The sequence below is a fragment of the Schistocerca gregaria genome, chromosome 4 (assembly GCF_023897955.1).
Source record: "Schistocerca gregaria isolate iqSchGreg1 chromosome 4, iqSchGreg1.2, whole genome shotgun sequence".
Taxonomy (NCBI): domain Eukaryota; kingdom Metazoa; phylum Arthropoda; class Insecta; order Orthoptera; family Acrididae; genus Schistocerca; species Schistocerca gregaria.
In genome coordinates, this window is record NC_064923.1 from 312,864,859 (window position 1) to 312,882,716 (window position 17,858).

Consider the following 17,858-nt stretch of genomic DNA (forward strand, 5'->3'; position numbering starts at 1 on the left):
TCGTCACATCCCTCTCAATAACCGTCTGACACGATCACTCGACACAGAGTTTCGAGTGTGCTGTGACTTTGCGGATGACGTTTTCCTAGTATCCCTGTACGTCGTATAAATCTTCGGTTCGGTGCCTCTCTAAACACGTCGGCTCCTTCGGTTATAGAAGCATTCACCATATGAACACCTACAATGTGCTCGAGTTGAAAGTCATTTAGCTCCTACACAAAGCCCTCACAGTAACGCAGAACATTATTCCGACCACGACGGTCACTTACAGTGTATCGAGCACACTGCACGAGTGCCGTTCGTGGCCAGATACAACAGCGCAACCTGCAGGCTCGGTTAGCACCTGCGTTTATTTTCAAATATTCATTTACTGTATCGAGGTGTTTCCACGCTTCTGTCCAAGTCCTGTATGAACTGAGGCGGACATCAAAGGAAGTTGGAGTAGAAAAAAAATCAAATATTGTACTAAAATCTTTGGCATAAAGTGCATTTCTGCGTTCATAACTCAGTCCATTCGTAGCACACGTGAAGTATCAGCAGAACTGCCAAATGTGAGAGATGTGATCATAAGGTTTCAACCAAGCGACAACCGGGAAAATTGGTCATCTTGTTAGTTGTCGTCTGGTTACTCTCACATCTTCTCAACGATGGTTGACTTGGCGGAGACCTTGTTTGTAAAAGTCTGTAATTTGGTTCTTCAGGGAACGTTCCTCCTCGAAAATCATCAGGTAGTTTTCCTGAAAATGCTGCCAGGCCATTGTTTCTTCATCCAAAGAAACTGGGAGAAGTCACAGACTATCACTCGAAGAGAATACGAGAGATGAGACGGAATTAGACAGCCCAAAGAGACAGCATATATGATCGTGTCCTGTTCAGAATGAGGACGGGCGTTGCAGTGCTCAAAGCTTCCAGCAGCTCTTGACAGCCTCCCAAATCGTTTCGGGACTAATACAGCTGCTTTTCCGCCGTTGCCTTGATTTGTAGGGGTGTGAGCATTCGCGGAACCCTGCAGGTTACAATTTTAAGCATTTTCAAAGTGTCGTGCAAGATCCATGACTGAGTTTTTTTTTCTCAGAAGCGACCCGCTGGTCTTCGAGCACCAGAACCTTTTACGATTCCCAGTAATTCAGAGAGAGATGGTCTACTACTTCGTTCTTCATCATTCAGAGATGTCTGAACAGAGTACAGGCGTCTGCACCACCTGATCACCGTATCATAGGATGCTACATTGTTCAAAGGTGGGTGAAATCTCATGGGACTTATTTGCCAAGGTTATCAGTCCCTAAGCCTACACACTACTTAACCTAAATTATCCTAAGGACAAACACACACACCAGTGCCCGAGGGAGGACTCGGACCTCTGCCGGGATCAGCCGCACAGTCCATGACTGCAGCGCCTTGACCACTCGGCTAATGGCGCGCGGCGTCATATGATGCTACATTGTTATTGTGCACTCCCACCACCTCAGCGTGGATTGCTGTAGCGTTGTTCTTCAAATGCTGAAAAATAAACTGCTGTACGATACTGCACTTTATAAGTGAGCTGCTGTAGCTCATCTAGCGGCGTGCTGCGGTATTGTGGCGCAACTATGTTAATGTGTACCGAGGCTGCAGACATATACTTGCAGACAAACAAAATATTAATTACGTAATTTCAATTTTTCGTACTGATGATCAATGATTTATGACTAAACGTCGTAGTTAATTTTAAAAAAATTGTTTTATACTCATACCGAGTTTCACTTTGATTTTCCATATTTTTAGCTATCTGTATCCTTCTTGTGCGTTCTAAAAGATTGTTGTCAGAATGACATACGAAGAAAAAGTGATGGGAAGGTGATTTGTTCACAGAGCGCTGAAAGTGAATCCCTGCTCAAGATTTTGGTGAGCGCGCCTGTAGTCAGCACGCAGTTGTTGCTCTACTGCCTCGGGGCTCACAGCGTGCGTGAACAGGTGAGGCCAATCACTTGCTTTTCATCCTCTATTTCGCGGCTCAAACACTTTTAAATCTACGAGAGGCGTTGCCACTAAAATAAGAGGCGAAAGTCAGTGTTGAATATGACCTCGAACAGAATGCCTATGCCAAGGTCCGCATACCTGCCGCTATTTGGCGCTGCAGTCACCTAAACATCCAATATGACGATGGCAGGAAATTCCCAAAATGTGAGATATTGGTGGCAGGAAATCCAAAAAGTTTAAGAGTTTGGATGCCTTACTGCAACAAACTGCTTCACTGCTAACTGAACCTGAGAATGTCGTCTAATATGAGCAGCTGTTTCCTGCTTTACAAACGTTTCGAATGGTAAAATGCCGCTTTGAAAGAATACCAGTGCAAATCATATTACTTCGTGTGATTGACCTATTGAGTTTAACACACTTCCTAAGAATGCCTAGGCTCAACATGATTGTATTAAAAGTTAAGTGTATTCCACTTTTATATTGAAGTTGCCATTGCTACATTGCATTTCCGAATAAATCTAAAACGTTCTCACCGTTCAGGGAAACCTCTTAATAAGCGTTCCAGTAGAAATACGAGTATGTTCTCCCAACGGAAGTTACTGATCAACAACGACGATGCTGTTTCGTTCACAGTTTTCATAAGTAATTACACGCACCTTTCCGTAAATAAAACGAATCATTAATTACTTTTATCCTACTAACTGACGTTATACTTTCAAACTCTTTATCATAACTTACAAGACTCGTCATACAAATTATGCTCTATATCACACACATTCAAACACTGAAAATTACAAGTTGTTTGCATTTTGTTTATACATGCAGTAAGTAGAAGTAGAATGGGTTATTTATCTACACCAAACTACAATAAAATTTTAAGATTCCCTTTACAGATGTACTTAACCTGTATCTGTGAAAGCAGTGTGAAAAAGCTGATTCAGGCAGTCCGATTAAATCCATTTACCATATTCCTCATCGAAAACATCAGACTTTCCCATTCTTCACTACTGTAAGGGCATATTCATAGAAATCTTCAGATGTTATGAGCACAGACTGACCGAAAAATGATGTTATTATGAAATCATCTGCTCTTAAACAACTAGAAACATTGCATATTACTCAGTTCAACATCATTTAAAATGTTTAATACTGCTGCAGCGATGTATGTTCTTTACTTCCATCAAATGTATGTTTAAAATTCACGGAGGTGTATTCTGTCTTTGCAACTAAATGAAAGGGAGTTTGTTTTCTGCCATATGCGTTTCGTTTCTTTTATTTATGAAGCACCTTCTGTGGCCTGTAATACACGTTTGTTTTACATTGCATGCACTCCGTCTTCAGGCCACAAGTGGCCCATTTGGACCATCCGACCGCCGTGCCATCCTCAGTTGAGGATGCGGATAGGAGGGGCGTGTGGTCAACACTCCGCTCTCCCAATTGTTATGATGGTTTTCTTTGACCGGAGCCGCCACTATTCGGTCGAGTAACTCCGCAGTTGGCATCACGAGGCTGAGTGCACCCCAAAAAATGGCAATAGCGCATGGCGGCTGGATGGTCACCAATACAAGTGCCGGCCACGCCCGACAGCGCTGAACTTCAGTGATCTCACGGGAACCGGTGTAACTACTGCGACAAAGCCGTTGGCTTACATTGCATAGTACTTAACAAAAATTTTACTATGTTGAGTTTTCTCTCTTTATTTTATTGTTTTTTCAGGCTAGAAAAAACTTTTGGAACACAATTTCGTGAGATTAAATTGTCTTTTGGTGTTACGATTTCTGATTACGTCAGTCCACGTGCGTCGTTCTTGAGGTGTGTTTAGTTGGTCTGCATACACCAGATGGCCGATTTTCGGCGTTTTTTCGACCACTCTTATTTCAACATTTCATTTCCACTTTCCACTGAATGTGTGCATTTATACAGTGTAGTGTTGCCAACTGTCATCGCGTGTTATCATTTGTCTTTTGTGTGTGATGTTGTGCTTGTGTGTAGCATGATATTTGTTCATTTGTCAAGTGTGTGTGAGTTGTGTTACGTGTGGGCATGATGTCATGTGAGTGTTTGTGTTATTCTTTGTGTGGTGGAGTAAATATTTCGTGTGTGTGTGTGTGTGTGTGTGTGTGTGAGAGAGAGAGAGAGAGAGAGAGAGAGAGAGAGAGAGAGAGGCAAGAGTCGAGAAATGTTATATTATTATTTTATCTGTTTATGTTGTATGTTTTAGTGGCTAACATGATCAACAATTGATTGTTTATTTTGACTTGGTCAGTAATCACCTTCTTGTTCAATGTCAGGGCTCATTGTACAAAGAAATTTTCCTGTAATGTCAGGAGTTTTTTTGTTATAATCGTTCACTCTAACAAACAACTTTCATGTCCTGTTCCAGGTTAGATGTTTCATGCTCATGTTTTATCAAGTGTTAAGTGAAGGTAGAATGGACATTTCCATACTTCCATCTTCTTGTATGTTCCTTATCCCTAGTTTTGAAATTTCTTCCAGTCATTGATACGCTGATTTGCGTTTTTGATCTTCCAACTTGAAATACCTACTCCATCAACTATATTTGGTTTTCTGTTGCTGTTTGTAAATATGACCGGAGTGTGTTTCTAGGTCTGTAAACGGTCTGTAATCCTAGTTTCTTAACATATTTGTACAATGAGTGTTATTTTGTGTTTCTATTTCACACTGTACCATTTCTTTCTCTTAGTTACGTTATGAGTGTTACTGTTTTGTGTTTGTGTGTGCACAGTAGTTGTTATATGTTTGGGGGATTTTTCTTAGACTAAGAATTGGCAACACTACACACTGTAAACATACACGTTCAATACACCTGGGAAGATAGCCAGTTAGAACACAGCACTACCGACATCTTTTATCGAACCCTAATTTCCAAAACCCAACGCTTTAACCCCAAAAGAAAGGCATCAACAAGAAATAACATCCACTGGAAACGAGCTGGTACAACTTATGGGTCACGGCCTCGTGTTCTGAGAATGTCTGCGTTACACCTCAATCACTCTGCATGTGAATTTGCCTGCGCTGAAATAAAGCTGGCCGAAAAAACACCAAAAATCAGCCATCTGGAGTATGCTGTCCTACTAAATACACCTCTAGGACGACACACATGGATTTACAACATGATAACTGAGTCAAATGCAGCATTGTTTCCTTTTACATGTGCATAGTGTGGTCAGAACCAGTCCGAAAAGTTTGTAAGGGTTCTACAGGGCAGCCTTATATAGGCGTGTGAGTGTCGGTGGCAGAGATATGTAACGATTGGAGTTGAGTTAGTAAAAAACTTTCCGAGATCTTTGTTAACATTGTTTCCTTTTATATGTGCATGGTGTGGTCAGAGCCAGTCTGAAAAGGTTGTAAGGGTTTTGCAGGGTAACCTTTGCTGAAAAACAATTGTTAAGAAAAAAAACGTTATGTTGCGTCGTTTCCGAGTTAATTAGCATTGAAGTTAGCTAATCAACCCGTTACGCGTGTAAATTCAAGGGGCCCTTTCAGTTGATGGTGTGACCGAACGTGTTCATAGTTTGGTTTTCTAAAACGGAGTAAGAGAACGATACAAAAAGTGGATTAGAAGGTTCGTTTGGTTTCCTAAAAGGGAACAAGAGAGTAATACAAAAAGTGCACTTGGGACGGTAGGAAGGGTCTAATCCGAGCGAAGTGCTGACAAGTCTCGTGCGCTATCATCTATGCTATGTGACCAGCTGTTGGTCACATAGCTTTAACAGCAAACGTTTATATTATTTAAGCAATGTACGCAATGTAGGTAGGTACAATGTGAACGTGTACAGGCGTGTGAGTGTCGGTGATAGCGCTATGTAAGCCTATGTTTCCTTTTATATGTGCATAGTGTGGTCAGAATCAGTCTGAAAAGCTTGTAAGGATTTTGCAGGGTAGCCTTTGCTGAGAAATAGTTGTTAAGGAAAAAACGTTATGTTGCGTCGTTTCCGAGTTAATTAGCATTGAAGTTAGCTAATCAACCCGTTACGCGTGTAAATTCAAGGGGCCCTTTCAGTTGATGGTGTGACCGAACGTGTTCATAGTTTGGTTTTCTAAAACGGAGTAAGAGAACGATACAAAAAGTGGATTAGAAGGTTCGTTTGGTTTCCTAAAAGGGAACAAGAGAGTAATACAAAAAGTGCACTTGGGACGGTAGGAAGGGTCTAATCCGAGCGAAGTGCTGACAAGTCTCGTGCGCTATCATCTATGCTATGTGACCAGCTGTTGGTCACATAGCTTTAACAGCAAACGTTTATATTATTTAAGCAATGTACGCAATGTAGGTAGGTACAATGTGAACGTGTACAGGCGTGTGAGTGTCGGTGATAGGGCTATGTAAGCCTATGTTTCCTTTTATATGTGCATAGTGTGGTCAGAATCAGTCTGAAAAGCTTGTAAGGATTTTGCAGGGTAGCCTTTGCTGAGAAATAATTGTTAAGGAAAAAACGTTATGTTGCGTCGTTTCCGAGTAAATTAGCATTGAAGTTAGCTAATCAACCCGTTGTTGTTGTTGTTGTTGTGGTCTTCAGTCCTGAGACTGGTTTGATGCAGCTCTCCATGCTACTCTATCCTGTGCAAGCTACTTCATCTCCCAGTACCTACTGCAGCCTACATCCTTCTGAATCTGCTTAGTATATTCATCTCTTGGTCTCCCTCTACGATTTTTACCTTCCACGCTGCCCTCCAGTGATCCCTTGATGCCTCAGAATATGTCCTACCAGCCGATCCCTTCTTCCAATCAAGTTGTGCCACAAACTCCTCTTCTCCCCAGTTCTATTCAATACCTCCTCATTAGTTATGTGATCTACCCATCTAATCTTCAGCATTCTTCTGTAGCACCACATTTCGAAAGCTTCTATTCTCTTCTTGTCTAAACTATTTATGGTCCATGTTTCACTTCCATACATGGCTACACCCCATACAAATACTTTCAGAAACGACTTCCTGACACTTAAATTTCTCTTCTTTAGCTACGCTTTCCTTGCCATTGCCAGTCTACATTTTATATCCTCTCTACTTCGACCATCGTGAGTTATTTTGCTCCCCAAATAGCAAAACTCGTTTACTACTTTAAGTGTCTCATTTCCTAATCTAATTCCCTCAGCATCACCCGATTTAATTCGACTACATTCCATTATTCCCGTTTTGCTTTTGTTGATGTTCATCTTATACCCTCCTTTCAAGATACTGTACATTCCGTTCAACTCCTCTTCCAAGTCCTTTGCTGTCTCTGACAGAATTACAATGTCATCGGCGAACCTCAAAGTTTTTATTTCTTCTCCAGGGATTTTAATACCTACTCCGAACTTTTCTTTTGTTTCCTTTACTGTTTCTCAATATACAGATTGAATAGCATCGGGGAGAGGCTACAACCCTGTCTCCCTCCCTTCCCAACCACTGCTTCCCTTTCATGCTCCTCAACTCTTATAACTGCCACCTGGTTTCTGTACAAATTGTAAATAGCCGTTCGCTCCCTATATTTTACCCCTGTCACCTTCAGAATTTGAGTATTCCAGTCAACGTTGTCAAAAGCTTTCTGTAAGTCTACAAATGCTAAAAACTTAGGTTTGCCTTTCCTTAATCTTTCTTCTAAGACAAGTCGTAGGGTCAGTATTGCCTCACGTGTTCCAACATTTCTACGGAATCCAAACTGATCTTCAGCGAGGCGAGCTTCTACCAGTTTTTCCATTCGTCTGTAAGGAATTCGTGTTAGTATTTTGCAGCTATGACTTATTAAACTGATAGTTCGGTAATTTCACATCTGTCAACACCTGCTTTCTTTGTGATTGGAATTACTACATTCTTCTTGAAGTCTGAGGGAATTTCGCCTGTCTCATACATCTTACTCACCAGATGGTAGAGTTTTGTTAGGCCTGTCTCTCCCAAGGCTGTCAGTAGTTCTAATGGTATGTTGTCTACTCCCGGGGCCTTGTTTCGACTTAGGTCTTTCATTGCTCTGTCAAACTCTTCACGCAGTATCGTATCTCCCATTTCATCTTCATCTACCTCCTCTTCCATTTCCATAATATTGTCTTCAAGAACATTGCCCCTGTATAGACCCTCTATATACTCCTTCCACCTTTCTGCTTTCCCGTCTTTGCTTAGAAATGGGTTTCCATCTGAGCTCTTGATATTCATACAAGTGGTTCTCTTTTCTCCAAAGGTCTCTTTAATTTTCCTGTAGGCAGTATCTATTTTACCCCTCGTGAGTTAAGCCTCTACATTCTTACATTTGTCCTCTAGCCATCCCAGCTTAGCCATTTTGCACTTCCTGACGATCTCATTTTTGAGACGTTTGTATTCCTTTTTGCCTGCTTCACTTACTACATTTTTGTATTTTCTCCTTTCATCAAGTAAATTCAGTATCTCTTCTGTTGCCCTAGGATTTCTACTAGACCTCGTCTTTTTACCTATGTGATTCTCTGCTGACGTCACTATTTCATTCCTCAAAGCTACCCATTCTTCTTCTACTGTATTTCTTTCCCCCATTCCTGTCAATTGTTCCCTTATGCTCTCCCTGGAACTCTGTACAACCACTGGTTTAGTCAGTTTATCCAGGTCCCGTCTCCTTAAATTCGCACCTTTTTGCAGTTTCTTTAGTTTTAATGTACAGTTCATAACCAATAGATTGTGGTTAGAATCCACATCTGCACCTGGATATGTCTTACAATTTAAAACCTGGTTCCTAAATCTCTGTCTTACCATTATATAATCTATCTGAAACCTTTTAGAATCTCCAGGGTTCTTCCATGTATACAACCTTCTTTCATGATTCTTGAACCATGATTGAGTTATGCTCTGTGCAAAATTCTACCAGGCGGCTTCCTCTTTCATTTCTTAACCCCAATACATATTCACCTACTACTCCTTCTCTTCCTTTTCCTACTGTCGAATTCCAGTCACCCATGTCTATTAAATTTTCATCTCCCTTCACTACCTGAATAATTTCCTTTATCTCATCATACATCTCCTCAATTTCTTCATTATCTGCAGAGCTAGTTGGCGGATAAACTTGTACTACTGTAGTTGGCGTGGGCTTCGTGACTATCTTGGCCACAATAATGCGTTCACTATGCTGTTTGTAGTAGCTTACCCGCACTCCTATTTTCCTATTCATTATTAAACCTACTCGTGCATTACCCCTATTCGATTTTTTATTTATAACCCTGTATTCACCTGACCAGAAGTCTTGTTCCTCCTGCCACCGAACTTCACTAATTCCTGCTATATCTAACAGTAACCTATCCATTTCCCTTTTTAAATTTTCTAACCTACCTGCCCGATTAAGGGATCTGATATTCCACGCTCCGATCCGTAGAACGCCAGTTTTCTTTCTCTTGATAACGACGCCCTCTTGAGTAGTCCCCGCCCGGAGATCCGAATGGAGGACTATTTTACCTCCGGAATATTTTACCCAAGAGGACGCCATCATAATTTAATCACACAATAAAACTGCATGCCCTCGAGAAAAATTATGGCTGTAGTTTCTCCTTGCTTTCAGCCGTTCGCAGTACCATAACAGCAAGGCCATTTTGGTTAGTGTTACAGTGCCAGATCAGTCAATCAACTACTGAAAAGGCTGCTGCCCCTCTTCAGGAACCACAAGTTTGTCTGGCCTCTCAACAGATACCCCTCCGTTGTGGTTGCCCCTACGAGCGAGCGAGCGACTCTTAACCTAAGGGACATCCTAAGTGCCCTGTGGTTTCACAGGCTAAACCCAATTGTTATTCCTGTGGTTGCCCCTACGGTATGGCTATCTGTATCGTTGAGGCACGCAAGCCTCCCCACCAACGGCAAGGTCCTTGGTTCATGGGGGGATCAACCCGTTTAGCGTGTAAATTCAAGGGGCCCTTTCAGTTGACGGTGTGGCCTATATAAGGCTACCCTGCAGAACCCTTACAAGCTTCTCGGACCGGTTCTGACCACACTTTGCCCAACTAAAGGGAAACAATGTTAACAAAGATCTCGGAAAGTTTCGAATAACTCACCCCAAATTGTTGCATAGCTCTATCCCGACTCTCACACGCCTATACACGTTCACATAGGTTAACAAAGATCTCGGAAAGTTTTGAATAACGCACCTCAAATTGTTGCATAGCTCTATCCCGACTCTCACACGCATATACACGTTCACATAGTACCTACCTACTTAGAATACATTGCGTAGATAATATAAACGTTGTCTGTTAAAACTGACCGCGAGAAAGAAAATGCTGTGTTGTTCTATGAAAATGTGCGGTTTGTCTCTACCTATCAGTCGTTGTAAATAAACTAGCAGGGAATTTAAACCATAAGATAAATTGTTTCTCCAATATACATTCCTACTTTTTACATTACAGTGTGTTTTCTGCCTCGCAATCAGTTTTAACAAAAAATAGGCAAGTAGTGACTCACTGGTTTATGATTAGAGTACGCCTACGGAATCTGAATCGTCCGAAGCTTTAAAATCCTACCTGTTCACAGACTGAAACTGAAACTACGGGAGAGCTACTATCCAAACACACTCAGTAGCTGAAGAGCTCTCTCTCATATCCTGTACACCAGTCGTTCCAAATGATTTACCCATTCATTTTAAGCGGTTTCAGTTCACATTCATGTTTTGTTTGCAATAATAATAAACAAGACTCAAGGTCAGAAAAAGGAGGAAAGAGGAGATGAACCGAGGGGGCGGGGGGAGGATTTGGATATAGAAATTCGGAAGGAGGAGATCGATAACGAGAGAGGAGGAGAAGGTGATGGATGGACAGAGAGAGGGGGCAGAGGGGACGGACAGTGAGACGGGGAGGGGGGGGGGGGGAGGACATTGGGGCGTATATCCAATCCAGAGAAAGATTTAGCAATTGCGACGGATTCACTAGTACACAATAACGTCTCTCGTCATCACCAACTTTCAGGTGGTAGTGACCTAAAGGTAAGGTATTCCCATTATCTAGAAATAAAGAAATAAAAGCAGACGGTAAAGATGAAATAACGAACAAAGGGATAATATTCTAGGAGCTGAAGTACGACTTGTCACAAGACTGAGGCAAGCTAGAAGATCTGACAAGGGAAATGTTAAAGCTCAATCTAGATATAGTGGGAGGCAGTGATGTGAAATAGAAGGAAGATAGGGATTTCTGGTCAGACGAATCTAGGGTAATATCAATAGCAGCAGAAAATGATATAATGCCTGTAGGATTCATTATGTATAGGAACGTAGGACAGAGGTGAGCTACTTTGAACAGTTCAGTGATAGGGTGGTTCTCATCAGATGCGACAGCAAACCAACATCTACAGCAGTGATTTAGGTATACCTGCCGTCGTCGCAAACAGAAGATGAAGAGATAGAGAAAAGATATGAGGATACTGAAAAGTCATTCATTATTTTAAGGGAAATGAAAATCTAATAATTTTGGAGAACTGGAACGCGCTTGCTGTGGAGGAAACAGAGGAAAGGGTTGATGGAGAATATGGGCTTCGCAGTAGGAATGAGAAAGAAGGAAGACTAATTGAGTTCTACAATTAATTTCAGATGGTAATAGCGAATACTCTGTTCAGCAATCGCAAGGGAAGGAGGTGTACTTGAAAAAGACTCAGAGACAAGGAAAGATTCCAGCTGTATTACATGATGGTCAGGCAAAGATTCCGAAAGCAGATATTGATTTGTAAGGCGTACCCAGATGAAGATGAAGACTCCGATCACAAATTAGTAATGTTGAAGAGTGGAGTGAAGCTTAAGTGAATCGCTCAGAAGAATTAACGTAGAAGGAAGTGGGTACTGAAGTACTGAGGAAGCCTGAGGCCAATTTGAAGATCCCAAAAGATGTAGGTCTGTAATGAGGAATAACACAGTGAGCAGTTCAGCTGAAGAGGACTAGACATCTCTAAAAAGAAATCACAGATTTGGAAAAACAAAGATAAATACTACGAAGGTAAATGTAGAGAAACCTTGGGTAATTGAAGAAATACGTCAACTGATCGACGAAAGAATGAAGTACAAAAATGTTCGGGGAAAGACAAGGCACACAGCAGTAAAAACCACTTACGAATGAAATAAATAGAGAGAGTAGGGCAGCGAAGGCTGAATGGTTGTAGAAAAAATGTGAATAAATCGAAAAAGAAATTATCGTCGGAAGGACTGAATCAGCATATATAGAAGTCAACACAACCCTCATAGAAATAAAGAGCGAAAGTGGTAACATTAAGAGTACAATGAGAATTGCGAAGAGAGAACAGATAGGTGTCGAAAGTGCACTGAAGGCCTCTATGAGAGGGTGAACTTGTCTGATGACATTATAGAAAACGAAATTGGAGTCGATATGACGGACATACGGGATCCAGTTTTAGAATCAAAATTTGCTAGAGTGCTGGAAGACCTGAAACCAAATAAGGCAGATGGGATAGATAACATTCCATCGGAATTTCTAAAATTAATGGGGGAAGGGGCATCCTAGTGACCGTTCGGGTTGGTGTATAGAATCTATCAGACTGGCAGCCTACCATCAGACTTTCGGAAGAATATCATCCGCACAGTTCCAAAGATGGCAACAGCAGATATGTCCGAGAACTATCGTACAGGCAGCATCCAAGTTGCTGGCAAGAATAATATACAGAAGAACGGGAAAATACTCAGGATCCGTTAGGTGACGATCAGTTTGGCTTCAGGAAATACAAAGGCACCAGAGAAGCAGTTCTGACGCTACGCATGATAATGCAAGCAAAACTGAAGGAAAAGCAGGACACGTTCATGGGATCTGTCGATCTAGAAACAGCGGAGCAAAATGTGAACTGTGAAATCTGAGGAAACTAGGAGTAAGCTATAGTGGAAGCTGCGTAATACACGATATAAACTAGAACCAGAGTGTAATATAAGACTGAAAGACCAAGAACGAGGCACACGGTTAAATAGGTGTAAGACAGGGATTCAGTCTTTCGCCCTTACTGTTCTATATATATACATCGACAAGCCATGATGTAAGTAAAAGTAAAATTCAAGAATGCGATTGAAATTCACGTGAAAGGGCATCAATGATAAGACTCGCTAATGACATTGCAGTCCGCAGTGATAATGAAGAAGTATTGCAGGCTATGTTGAATGTAATAAACAGTCTAATGAGTACAGAATATGAATTCAGAGTTGTGATCTACCCCCTCCTTCCTACTTGCAGCTATTGTCCACAATAAGCAATGAAAAATTTGAGAGGAGCGAGGATTACAATAAATTTTCTAGTTTACTTACCTTGTCATGTTGAGTTTGCTCCAGTTCCTCCTGTCTAATTCTTCTGATTCTTGAAGCTGAAACTCTCACATTTTATGTCCTCACGGTTGAATTGAACGAAATAAATTTGTTGCTGCAGAATTTTTGTTTTTAAGCTAATATATTTTCTCACATTTTAGTATATCATACAGTCTTTTGATTTTTCCCATTAACAAAGCCGAAATTACATTGTTCGCACAAATTACAAAAATACGTCCAATAACATCAAAGGCATGCTTACGACTCCCCACTTTGCGGATAATAACCAAACTCCAAAGGGTTTACAATTTTTCTTAACAAATCAATTTTTGCCGGTTTCTGCTGTGGCGATACCTGTAAGACACCGCTAGCCCACGCCTCTCGCGGTGTGCGTTTAACCCCATTTAAATGACGCGCCAAGCGCGCGCCCAGCGGCTGTACGATTAATTAAATAATCGGCGTGATAATCACAGTTGATCTCTGGTCCAGAGGGACGTGAAGAGGCTGTGGTCCAGAGAGAGAGTAGAGTCAGTCGAGTCTTGTTCAGTCTTAAGAGTCAGTCGAGTCTTGTGAAACGATCATTCTGTGGATAATATGTGTTCTTTATTATTCTTGTTCTATATTCTTTTATATGTGTTGTGTTGTCTTCTTCGATGAGTAAAAAAAAAAAATATGGGTAAAATAAATTTTTGTGATGTCCATCAATAAGTTCATTCCAGTAAAAATAGAACCACTTCCCTTCACCTTTATTCACCCTTTTTTCTTTCTTTCCTTTCAACAAAAACAAAAACAAAAAAATTACGACCCTCCTTTTTTTTTTTTAATTCCGGACATCACACTGCTACATTACTAGTTTCAATTATTATTTCATATATGAATCCAGAAATAAACATTGAAATCAGTACAGTATTGTGTAATTAATAACAGAAATTTTAAGTGTGCCAATAATTAGCAATTTCAAATGTTTTTAAAAGAATAATTTTAACTGTAAATATAGAACCAGTACTTATCGATTATAACATCGAGACTAAAACATTTTATAAAGTAATTCATTTTCACAAATTTTAGCTTGAAATATAACATACTGTGTATACAATTACATAAAAGTTTTCAGAAAAGCAACTGAGATAATATTGACCTGCCCAAAATTTAAAAAATAATACTGTGCCGACAAATACTCTTGAGGAAAAGTAATGCTGGAGGAGGTTGTCCCGTTACATAGTAAACCGGAAAAAGAGAAGTGGCAGGAATGTTCCTGTCCAAGCGAACTCTTCTGGTATCAGACTTAGTCCTTAAATTGAGGAACAATGTCTCACCATGTACTTTTGGAGACAGCACTGTATGGTAGTGAAACATGGACAGTGGGAAAACCGGAACAGAAAAGAATCCTGGTGTTTGAGATGAGGTGCTACAGAAGCATGTTGAAAATTAGGTGGACTGATAAGATGAGGAGTGAGGAGGTTCTCCTCAGAAAAAGGGAACAAATGGAAAACACCGACAAGCAGAAGAGACAGAATGATAGGACATGTGTCAAAATATCATGGAATAACGTCCATGGTACTAGAAGCAACTATAGATTTTAAAAACTGTAGGCGAAGACAGAGATTGGATCATATCCACTAATGATCGAAGTCGTAGAGTGCAAGTGCTACTCTTTGATGCAGAGGTTAGAGTAGGAGATAAATTCGTGGCGGGCTACATCAAACCAGTCAGAAGATTTATAACTGATAAACAAGCGTCTTACGCTGATAAATGTAGCTTGTTCTGTTTAACATCTGAAGCTAAATGGCACTCGGATTGAATAACATGTGATACAACTGTTTCAACATTAGAATGAAACACACGTTGCCGGTGATGATCTTCAACAAAAGTGTGCTGTGTACCGTTTGCGCCGCACCTTGTGCATCCTCATTCAATCTCGATGTATACATAGTATCTCGTAGACTGACTAGGTCACTAACAGGTTCACACTTTTTTCAAACATCGAATCTCTTTTATCTTACAAGTGGAATGTTGTATGTATTTTTACAGAGAATATTGAACTATCAAGCGATGTACGAATATGATACTTCTCATCTCTGATAGCATCGTAATTAGTTGAAGTTTTAATATGATAAATTAAATTTTCGTTGTCTGTGTAACACCGTTTTAATTATCAGAGTATTTTAATTTCAGGGCATCCGCAGTTGTTGAAAGGCATGAACTAAGAATTCCGCTGACAGCTGTTAAAATTCTTATTTTATTGATACGTAACAGGTTTGGCGGTCGAAGGCCGCATCATTAGGTGCAAAAATGTTGAAAGGTCGTATATGTACCCATGGCTCCTAGTCAAAATATATTACCCGGTGAATATTGTTTATTTTATATTTGCAGACGAAGGGTCACTTGTTTCAAGATTTGCCTGCAACGGTGTGACGGTAGGGCAACCCGGCGTTGGGAAGGGTACAAGCGGTCCGCACAGTCGCCTGAGACGGGCCTCTGTTCGCAAATATAAAGTAGACCATATTCACTGAATAACGGATCTTGACTAGGATTGATGGGTACACTTATGAACTTGTAACACTGTTGCACCTCATGATGAAGCTTTAGGCCGCCAAACCGATTATGTATCAATAAAACAACAGTTTTACCAACTGTAAGCGGAATCCTTCTTAGATCAAACCGTTTTCATTGCATTGCTGGAAACTTGTTTCGTTTGCAGCCGTAATGAAGGGCTGTACGATGTGTCTTCATAAAATCTAAAACAGCCATTCCTACCGCTATTTGCTTATGAAATACTACGTTAAGTCTGTTTAATTTACTACCAACTAGTTTTTTTTTCAAAATAACGCTCCTTTGAAAATTAGGTATTTCAACCAATACAGTAGTTGAATTCAGTATAAAGGCATGAGTATTCATAGGGAAATTAACATTGTCGATTGGAACACTTAAGTACAATGTACGTGCAATAGTACGAGATCCAGCATACCGACAAATGCAGTCGAATGGTATCGCATTTGACGTCAGAAGTACAATCTATAACGAAACATCAACGATTCAGATGGCGGAGCATGGACCCTGGTCTAAAGACTGTCGGCTCTGTGCTGTGTCAGTACGTGTGCACATGCCTTTACTGCGCCCAGGGAACATGTATCATTAGTGATACATGAACCAAGATTGACACAATGCCACAAGGAAAACAATTATCATACAATTCAAAAGTAAAAATCGGTGCATACAGCCAAATGGAATACTCTAATCGTCAAATCACCAAGAAGTTGAACCATTCAAGTACAGTTATTTGTAACTTCGTTAGACTGGGTGCACGGAATGGACAGAACAGAAAATATGGCCAAAAGTAGAAAATTATCTGACGCATTAAAACGGTTACTTTTGTTCAAAGTAAGGGTCACAAACCATAGTTGTTCTCAACTTTCTGCCGATTTACGGTGGCCAGTGACTGCTGGACATGTACGACAAATTTTGTCACATGACAGATATCTATCAATCAAGATAGACTGCAGAAACCAGCACTGAAACCCAGACATAAACAGGCTGTGTCGGAGTTTGCCGAGAAACGTATGTCATGGAATTCAGAACGGGATAAAGTGATCTTCAGTGAAGGGAAAAGGTTTAATTCATATGGGCTGGATGGATTTCAGTACAATTGGCATGATCTGAAGCATAAGGTAAGAATGAACCGACATTGGTGGAAGAGTTTTGATTTTGGCAACGTTCTGCGCTAAAGCTAAATCACGCATTGCTTGGCTGAACACAAAAATGAACTCTAACATGTACACTGAGATGCTAGAGACAGAACTGATCAGAATTATGAGAACCTAGGGGACAGAAATCGAATGTTTCAATACGTCTGTGCATGTTTTTGCTACAACCAAAAAGTGGTTTTAATATAATTATATCTATACATTGCCCTGGCCTACACGAAGCTCGGATCTAAACCCAGTGGAAAATCTTTGTGGAACACTTTCAAGGTGTGTTTATTACTATGGAAGGCAGCTGGAGGCCACATGTGACCTGAAAAGAGCGATACGATAAGAGTGGGCGTCAAGTTCAGTTCAAGAACTACAAACCCTAACAAAATCAAGCAGAAGAGAATTTTGGAGGTATTTAGGAAGAAAGGAGGTTCGAAAAAGCACTAATAATGCAATAATACAACACGAGCGCCAATGTCTTCATACCAATTTCCATGCAGGAAATGCGGACCCCTTATTTTGTTAGTCCTGTTTTGAAAGAAACTATGTAATTCTGCCATCATTGCTTATGTCTTATATGTATCTACTACTTCGTAATAAATTCGATACGTTTTGCTTCGGACATTCCAAATTACTTTCGTCGGAATCCAGCCTTTATGATGATTTCCACTAGTGTACAGTTATTCCATATCTACCTTGCCAGGATACCACCGGTTTTATGTCTCTCTTCTTTCGTATATTTTATAGAATTTTGACAAACGAACTACTTTTCATAGGTCTGAAAAAATTCTTTCCAAAAGAATTGCTTACAATGATAAATTTCTGTGGATGAGTCTCAATGTGTGGCTTCAGCCATGGAACATGTCTAAATGACAAAATTCCAAAAATCTTTTTAATACGAATTTATGATGACAACACTGTTTCAGATAACTGTAACGAGTAACATAGTTCTCTTGTTATACAAAGTAGAAATTAATTTATTT

At 40.4% G+C, this 17,858-nt stretch overlaps 1 protein-coding gene across 1 annotated transcript in view; it reads left to right on the forward strand.

Annotated features, from left to right (window-relative positions):
- The window catches only part of LOC126267972 (odorant receptor 43a-like), a 62,557-nt gene that overhangs the window by 12,998 nt on the left and 31,701 nt on the right, over window positions 1-17,858 (forward strand). Inside the window, exon 3 of the mRNA XM_049973320.1 lies at window positions 1,852-1,953. Coding sequence (XP_049829277.1) covers window positions 1,852-1,953 — 102 coding nt within the window. The remainder of the gene's footprint in view (window positions 1-1,851; window positions 1,954-17,858) is intronic.